General features: G+C 40.3%; 1 protein-coding gene across 12 annotated transcripts in view; it reads left to right on the forward strand.

Annotated features, from left to right (window-relative positions):
• ZNF644 (zinc finger protein 644) overlaps nucleotides 1–9138 on the forward strand; it is a 60783-nt gene extending 51645 nt beyond the window's left edge. For all 12 annotated transcript variants that reach the window (XM_077928481.1, XM_028732819.2, XM_028732824.2 and 9 more), the window contains 2 exons: nucleotides 6212–6314; nucleotides 7453–9138. In XM_077928481.1, coding sequence (XP_077784607.1) covers nucleotides 6212–6314; nucleotides 7453–7645 — 296 coding nt within the window. In that variant the 3' untranslated portion in view covers nucleotides 7646–9138. The remainder of the gene's footprint in view (nucleotides 1–6211; nucleotides 6315–7452) is intronic.
• The last annotated feature ends 380 nt before the right edge of the window (nucleotides 9139–9518 follow it).

A 9518-nucleotide genomic window follows, 5' to 3' on the forward strand; every position in this document is an offset into this window, starting at 1 on the left:
AACAGTTCTTGTGACCACCATGACACCACAATGCGTAGTGTAAATGTGTTGTCAGGTGTGTCATTTAAACTTGTCTCAGCACTGTCACAATTCCTACCCTACAACTTCAATGATTATTTATTTGTACTATACCATCACTGTAGGGTAACTTGCAGAGCTTTACAAAAAGAGAGTGTTTCCTGACCTCCTGAAGCTTACAGTTTGAATACAAGTCATAGAATTGTAGAGTTGGAAGGGTCCAGGAGGGTCATCTAGTCCAACACCCTGCAGTGCAGGAATCTTTTGCCCAACATGGGGTTTGAACCCATCACCCTGAGATTAAGAGTCTCATGCTGTACTGATGGAGCCTCAGACAAGGGGAGGCTGAACATACATTACTGCTTTCAGGGAGTGGGTGGAGCTGTGGTCTAAAGTCGGAAGGTCGAATCCGCATGATGGAGTGAGCTCCCATTGCTCTGTCCCAGTTCCTGCCAACCTAGCACTTGAAAAGCACACCACTGCAAGTAGATAAATAGGTACCGCTGTGGTGGGAAGGTAAATGGCATTTCTGTGCACTCTGGCTTCCATCATGGTGTCCCGTTGGCACCATAAGCGGTTTAGTCATGCTGGCCACATGACCCAGAAAGCTGTCTGTGGACAAACGCCAGCTCCCTTGGCCTGAAAAGCAAGATGAGTGCTGCCCCATAGTCGCCTTTGACTGGTCTTAACCATCCAGGGGTCCTTTACCTTTACCTTTTAATAATAATAATAATAATAATAATAATAATAATAATAATAATAATAATAATAATAATAATAATAATAATAATTTATTATTTGTACCCCGCCCGTCTGGCTGGGTTTCCCCAGCCACTCTGGGCGGCTTCCATAGAAACCAAAAAACACTAAAATATCATACATTAAAAACTTCCCTGAACAGGGCTGCCTTAAGATGTCTTCTGAATGTCAGGTAGTTGTTTATCGTTTTGTCATCTGATGAGAGGGCGTTCCACAGGGCAGGCGCCACTACCGAAAAGGCCCTTTGCCTGGTTCCCTGTAGCTTTGCTTCTCACAATGAGGGAACCGCCAGAAGGCCCTCGGTGCTGGACCTCAGCGTCCGGGCAGAACGATGGAGGTGGAGATGCTCCTTCAGGTATACTGGGCCGAGGCCGTTTAGGGCTTTAAAGGTCAACACCAGCACTTTGAATTGTGCTCGGAAACGCTTCTCGAAGAAAGATAATAGAATTGCACATTAATATGTTTAGTAGATAGATAGATTTTAATGGTTATCAGTAACCTCAACTTGGACGTGACTTCGAAAAGTGTAGAAACATATTTTTCTACTAGACCCCCACCCCACTTTATCGAAGCATGTAGAAGCTTCTACCCGCTTCCACTCAGGTATATCAGGCCCTTCCTGCTTGGCTCCTGCTAGCTAGGCTGATGCCACCATGGGAAATGTTATTCCAAAAGAAAGCACAGAAGCAGGAAGAGTCACCAAAGTACTGGTGTCAGTTGGGAACTTCATTATTTTTGCATTTGAGAGAGGGCAGTTGAAAAGGAAATTTGTCGGCCAAGTGATGGGCAATATGATCTTTGAATATGAAAACCTCTTCTTAAAAAAGGAGACTTCCCTGACATTTGTCTTCCCTGCAGATGATCATAAATGTTCACTTGAAAAGAAACAAATCATTAGGGTGTTGCTACAACCAAGTGTTAATTCTTGCAGGTTTTGCAACATCCCACATGGACGACCTGCAAGTGTCATGTGCAGGATCTTGCTGTGGAGTCATTTGTTTGTATGTGTCTGTCAGTAAATTGCCACATGCTATGTTGGTCACAGATCATTTGTTGGAAAACTTTCTTTCCACAGTTTCCAGTAAACATTACCATAAGTTTGATGTTTGCCCGTGAAACATTAGCTGTTTATGTATATGACTGCAGATGGAGAATAAATTTACATATAACTTCTTGAGGTTGCAGAACTGTTGTGTTGGACACACATGTTAAAGTACAGGAAAAATACAGCATTTAAACTTTCTGTGGCATATTTCTTGGTTATTTTTGTAGGGTTGGCTCCTGCTAGCTAGGGAAGATCATTCCTGTTAACAAATAGTTTAATGTTAATCCGAGTTCAAGTATTATTAGCTAACACATGAAATGCTATGTAAGAAGCTTACAGATTTTATGTTGCTCAGTATTGTTTATTTTTGATAATTGGCTTCCATAAAACTTTGTTGTGAAACAAGCAGCTTTTATCATTCTTGTAAGAATTTATATGGCTCGCTGTCAGTGGTGATCTGGTAACATGCTATATTCTTTTACCATTGGAATTAGCTTTATTTTCTACAAGTTTGGTAGAAAGTGTTTAAATGGTGATTCCTTGGCAAGCTGTCATCAGCCTGCCATATTCAGGAATGGCAAGGAGACTTCTCTTGTTTCTCTGAGATCTTTCCCCTGTTGTACTTCGCTGTGTTTCTTGGAGATTCTTCTCCCTTAGTCCAGCATTTACCTTCTATTGCAACTTTCTTTTATTTAACTCTGCTTCCTTAGATAATGCTCTAAAAATGAGAGTTGGAAGGTACATCCGGTTCAATTTCCTGCCAATGCAGGAAACTCTATAGCAGGGGAAGGGAACATCTTGGCCCAGCAGGCCAGAACCTCATCTGGCCCCATCCCCATTGAGTAATTTTGGCTGGCGGTGCTTTGTCCAGATCTTAGGCAAGTCAATTGAAAAATAATGTTTTCTTTTCGGGAGAAAATGCCTTCTTAAAAAAAAACTTAGCAATTTTGGAGTGTTCGTAATCAAGACAACACACCTGTCAAAGTCACAGCACAGCACTTCCCAGGCAAGCTGGTTATTGGGAACTTGGGAACTTCAGTGCATGTGGCTTTGCATTGGAGAATTTTACTCATCAGAAAACTCATATTGGTCCTTGGGTAAAGACCAATGGAAGGGAGCACTATTGACTGGCCAGCAAAATATACAAGTCCAGAGGCAGAGAAGGATAAAGACGAGAAGGCAGAGATGGCATAAAGATTAGTGGAGTTGAGGTGTGCCAAGTGGTCATGAGATGAAGACTCATAGCTTAAGGTAATCCTAGAAGAGGAAGAAGAAAGCAGCTGGAAGTAGACACTTCTGGAAGATATGTGCTTAAGGAAGCAGATAGGCTCCAGCAAACAGGCAGTTTGGAATCTTTAAGATGGTGGTTCTGATTCAAGTGAGAACTTTTTCCTCAGAAAAGCATATTTGCTGTGAATGAACGTTTATCAGGCCAGTGAGAAGCAAAGTGAGGGTTGGAACTGAGAGAAGATATCATTGTGGACGCTAGTCTTCCTTTGTGACTGCTGGCTGGTATAGGGAGGATGGGGAATTAAGTCCTAAATTTAAATAGAAGGTTAAATAGGGAAAGGAGATTCCATATTCCATTCCACATTCCATGGCAATTATGCCAAGTTGAAATAAGGCATAACATTTGAAGTTGTAACGTTTTATCTTTAATAATATATTAACCTGCAGTTGTTAAATTAATCTAATTTCTGCATATATTAATGCCTGTAGTATATTATTTTGTTCTTGTTTAAGCTCTTAGTTGATCAAATCTTATGCCCATGCTTTGTTATACAGACTGCTACAAAAAGGTGAAATCCAGGGAGTGGTTATTGTGGTTGTAATGGGTGTTTATCAGCAGATGCATATATTTTTTCCACATCATGGTTGCATTTCTTCTACAGCCTATGTAAGCTTTTCAGTCATTTGGTACGGTTAGTGTGCTGTGACATCTAGAGTTTTTGCCTCCAGGAGGACATTCTAAATCAAAGTCCCAGGACTATTTTAGCTTTCAGTAATCTGTGCAAGAGAAGAGCTAGCTTTAGAGCAAATAGCTGGTGTAATCTCAGACCCCTAGAGCATTTGCTGATGGCAGGTCTAAGAATTTGAGAATTGGGAAGAGAGGTAGATTTTATTTCCCCCCCTGAAAACTGTTTATCTTGGGAAATCAAATCTAAGAAAATGTGAGGAACTAAGCAATAGTGAGCTTTTCGCTATTCTTGGTCCTGCTGTCCATATAGTGGTCTTTAATAATTCTTTAGCCTAGTTTTGCCATTTATATATCCAAGACAGACATGCAGAGATAGGTGTTATTTGGAACTGTGCATTCTTCCTTTTTTGCCAATGTCCTTTAAATAGTGGCCAGAAAATGCTGTAATGGATGGTATGGCATCTCCAATACCAATACAATTATCATAGTTTCATTCCGAAGAGAGAATTTCCTTGGTGATGCTCAGTGGTTTTTAAGTGCAGCAATACAATACATTTTCCATTTCTATATTTTATTATTATTATCTAGGTGATAGGAGGAAACACCTCATCCTATAGTTTGTGGATTTTTGTTTGAAAATGTTATGTTATTTGATTTGAGGTATGGACAAAAGCTTGCTGCTGTTAAGGTCTTTAAAGTTTACCTTGACTCACTGGATTCCAGCATATATTCTGATTATTAGGTTGTAGTAGTTGTCAGATGGAAACTGCAGGCTGTCCTGCCTTTTATCTTCTTCATGCCATAAGTAGCTTAGATCAGTGTTTCCCAACCGGTGTTCCGCGGCACACTAGTGTGCCGCGAGGCGTTGCCTGGTGTGCCGTGGGAGGGAGGCGGGCGAGTCGGGCGGCGAGAGGCGGGGCGGCGGCGGCGGCGAGGATCCGCGTCGAGCCGGGGGCGGCTCCGCGGTGGTGGTGCCGAGGTTTCTCTCTCCATTCTCCCCTCACACACACACACAGGAAATAACACAGGATCAGCTGACAGGACCCGGCCAATGGGGCGGCGGCGGGGCAGCGCGCGCAAAAGGGAGGAGCGCGAGACAGCGGACGAGGAGGAGGCCGGCATGTCCGGGCAGCAGCAGCAACAACAGCAGCAGCAACTCCCGGCGACGGCTCCTCAAGCCCCGGGCAACCCTACTCCCTCACCGGCCTCGGCCGCCCTGCTCCACCCGCCGCCGCCTCCCCCGCCGCCGCCGGCCACCTCGGCCCCGCCGCCGCCCCCTCCTCCGCCCGCTATCGCCGCCACCACCACAACAGCCGCCGCCGCCTCAGCTGGGCCCATGCCTGCCGGGAGCGGTGGCGGCAGCAGCAGCAGCAGCGCCCCGGCGCCCTTCCCTCCCGGCGTGACGCTGCGCGCTGACGTCACGGGGCTGTAATGGTGGTGTGCCTCAAGATTTTTTTCATCAAACAAGTGTGCCTTTGCCCAAAAAAGGTTGGGAAACACTGGCTTAGATGAGGAATTTGGAGGTTATATTATATTGAGAGCATTTTACTTTACACAGTTTCTGACATTATCCTTCTCTGTAGAAGAGGGTTACATTAATCACAAACTTAAGTAGGTATTTGCAAGTAGAATTCTTGCTTTGTTTCCAGCTCTTTTGTACTGCTGGCACATGTGCTTGGATAAAGTGGCATGCATTCATTTTCCAAAATATCCTAAGTGTTTCATGTTCAATTACATTAGGAACTAAACAGTGCATTCTTGTCAGACTAGGCTTTTCCTTTTGAATTCCCTACATTGCTTTATTTCCTTTTGTACCTCAAAAGAATTCACATCACCCTGACACAAATCAGTAATAATTCTGTAGCACATCTGATTCCAGTACACCTTATTAAAGGGTCAATCAGCAATGGTTGGAGATCCTGATACTCTTCAGCTTTAATAACTTAAAACCAAAACAAAACCATTATCATAAGACTCCTTTAGCATACAGAACAGAAAACGTTTCAGTGTAATATATACAAAAGTTCTAGTTATGAAGTTTGTCAAAACATACTTTATATTTAATCATTGGTCCTTTTGAGTTATGGTTGTTGGCTGCATGATGAAAACAAATGATATTGAAGGCCTCTATATTGATAAAATTTACAAGCAAAGCATGATGCTTGGGTTACCAGTTAGGTAGAATGACTTAGTAGTCTGAAATGTGGTTTGGTCATCAAATATACATGTTTTAAAATTAAACTTAAACTGTAGGTGTCAAGCATGTAAGCTCATTTGTGCATGAAAATGGTGTGCACACTTCAGCTTTATGATGAATTGGAAAGTGCATATTTTCAAGTTACATAATTTAACATGGTATAGAAAATAAGTGAGAATAGAAGTATCCTTTAACATATTTCGGGGGGAGGGAATTATCCAGTAAAGTGCTCAAAACTTATATCTATCTACATGATTTTATTTTCTCTTCATAGCCATAGATTGTAAGCAAAAAAAATCAAGATCAAGATCTGGGAGCAAGAAAAAAATTCTGCCATTACCTCATGGTGCTGATGAAGTTTACATACTCCGGTGCAGGTATATGTGGGACTGCATTGGGTCATTTGGAGTAGCTATAGCTTGTTTCTGATTTGTAGAAATGCATATTGTATTTGAGCGTCATGTATGTACAAAAATTATAGTTATCTAGTGACCTGTGGACCTAATGATGCTCACCATGCATGAGTGTAGCCGGTAGTTGCCCCCCAAATCAAGTAAATAAATGAAAATACTTAACTAACTAACCAGTTGTGTTGCTGATAATTCAAGAAGTCCCTTGGGGGAAATGGGGAAGTCATTTGGGGGAAAACTGAGAAAGCCTTATTTTCCTTGGACCCCCCCCCCCCAGGCCCTCATTACTTCCCTACATCCCAGCAAATAAGTCACTGCTAATGAAAGTGAATATTAGCAAGGCTTCCCCACACTCTAGGATTTTAAGGAAGGGTAACCTAATTTGAGGAGAGGTACAGTCGTACCTTGTTTTGCAACTGGGATCTGTTCCGGAGCACCGGATGCTAGATGAAAAGGGCGCACGGCAAAGTGCTGCTCTCTGCGCGTGCATAGAGCAGTTTGTGCTTCTGCGCATGTGCGAAGTGCGATTTAGTGCTTCTGCACGTGTGCGAGCAGCAAACCCGAAAGTAACCCATTCCAGTACTCAAAACAAGGTACCACTGTACTACCTAATTAGGACTTTACTTAGGTAATAACTAGCACCTTGAACTGGACTGAGAACCTCACATTAGATTATTTACCTTCCCCCTATTATGAGTTGGGACTCACAAAACACTTTGCAGTAGTAGCATAAAGCAGGTGGCTTAAAAGATAAGATCATTCCTTCCCTCATGCTTATCGTCTAAAAAACACAACACAAATTGAAGAAAGATGGGGAGGGAAGAAGAAAAACAGACGCCAGTTTTTAATTCACAGTTGTCATTTTAGAATTATAGGTATAATTTGTGATATAAAGTTGTATGCTTCTGTTTTTTGTATCTAGAGTTACCTATACCTGGGATAAACGATAGCTGAATTAACACCCAGGATTTTTTTTAAATCTATCAGTGATATGCATACTCAGGCTTAGTTTTTCTGTTGTTATTTTGTGAATCTACTGCACCTAACACAAAGTTCAGTTGCAATGCTAATGTGCTTTATTTGGATGATTTTAAAAACTGTGCAGGTTTTGTGGTCTGGTGTTTCGGGGGCCCTTGTCTGTTCAAGAAGACTGGATAAAACACCTTCAGCGCCACATTGTCAACGCAAATCTTCCTCGAACTGGGGCTGGCATGGTGGAAGTAACGTCACTGCTTAAAAAACCTGCCTCAATTTCTGAAACTTCATTTTCTTTCCTGATGGCGGAAGCAGCTTCATAGAACGTTGGAAACACTTCATATTGCATTGAATGAACATTTTAAATATCTTTGTTAGTTTTTTTAAGGTTAAAATAAATTATCTGTTTATAAAATCTGAAGCCGGAAAATGGGGAGAAGAGTGACAGTTAACATCCAAACAATTGAGTACTTAAAACAGTTACCGTAAGTAGTCTTTATATTTTATATAGGGTGGAAGATGTGTTTTTAAAGTTTACTATGTTTTTTGTCAATTACTGTGTTCACTATTGATACAAGCCCATTACACGTAAGCAGCCGTTTTTAAAATGTTGCACATGGGTACTTAAGATAGGTTTTATGAAATGAAAACATTCTTTACAGTGTTACCAGAATCAATGCTCTGTTTATTAAACAAAAAACCCTTGCTTAGTAAAATATTATATTTTGTTTGTATGTATGTAGTGTTTTGTACAATACCAAGAAATGCTAATGCAATTAACTCAATTTAGGGCATTAAATATCATGTACTTCATAGTTCAAGAGACTGTTCCATTCAAATAGGGCAATTAGTACTACTCTTATCTAGCTGTGTAAGTGTTTTTTTTAATCACACGAGACTCTTTTGTACTAAAAGTAGAGGGAAACTTGTTAAACAAATTTCTAAAAATAATGTACATAGTACTGGAAACTATTTGTGGTAAGGAAATAATATTCTTTACTTCACTTGCATTTCTCACTGACAATAAAATGGTGCATCTATGCTACCTCCAACTTTGTCAGCAGTAATGGTATTTCCCCTTTCCATTTGTTGCATCAAGCACTCACAGTTTTCTTTATTTTTAATCACAATTTTGTTAAGTCTTTCTTTTTATGCCTAGCTTAAGTATGAGTTGCTTACAGTTCATTTTTGACATTTTTTTGCCACCTCTTTTATTTAATACTGTAGAAATGTACTAAGAAGCATTGCTCACTACATGACTTAGCCTAGACTTTTCATTTTACAATTGTTTAAAGAAATCATAACACCCTTGGACAAAAAAAAAAAAAAGTTTCTACATATGAAGAGAATGTTTACAATTTGAATTTTAAAACTTGTTTTGGATGTAATTATATGTATGAAAACTGTAACACTATGCTCATGCTAAGGACCTATTTACAGAATTATTGAAATAAATGTGCTGTGAGGATGGAAAAAATATGGTGCAGGTGTCTTGGTCAAAATAAGTATTGGCTGTTCACAAAAATGAAATGTCACGTTTCAACAAATAAGCAAATTCCTCTTTTGAAAACTGGTTCTGTAATGCAAGTAATGTTTCATTTTATTCATGTAGGGTGACTAATACTGTAGTTAAGCCAAGGAAAAGCATTGATATTGTTTTGCGTGTAAATAAAGTTATAAAAGCAGTTGAGATGTGAGGAGTATTTTGGTGGAGAATATACATACCTCACAGCCAGTGAAATTGCTTTCCTCATGGTATATCTCCTTACCAAGAATATATCTCTCTAAATAAAAAGGTTAAAAGAAAACATTAAAATGTCTGTAATGTGAACTATTATTTTACATTATGTGTGGCATACAAAGTTGATTTTTCTCTTTTGATCTTTTGAAGGATCTCAAGCAAAGTACCTGTGATGAAAATGTAATATTAGTTCCCAGGTAAAATGCATCTGACTTAAATGCATAGAAACTTCTATAATTTGGCAATGGTTTCAAGAGCAGTCAAGGAATACCAGAGGAAAATATAGTGCAGGCAAGTCTTTTGTGTGTATGTATAGAGACGGAAGAGATTCATACCAGGATCTCCTTTACTGTACATGGTTGGTATTACTTAACAAAAAAAATCTTATTCGTAAGCAAATGGAAACCACAACTGCACCCAGGGAGGGAAATGGTTTTTGCCTCCTCAAAACTGAG

Source organism: Podarcis muralis, chromosome 5 (genome assembly GCF_964188315.1).
Source record: "Podarcis muralis chromosome 5, rPodMur119.hap1.1, whole genome shotgun sequence".
Lineage (NCBI taxonomy): Eukaryota > Metazoa > Chordata > Lepidosauria > Squamata > Lacertidae > Podarcis > Podarcis muralis.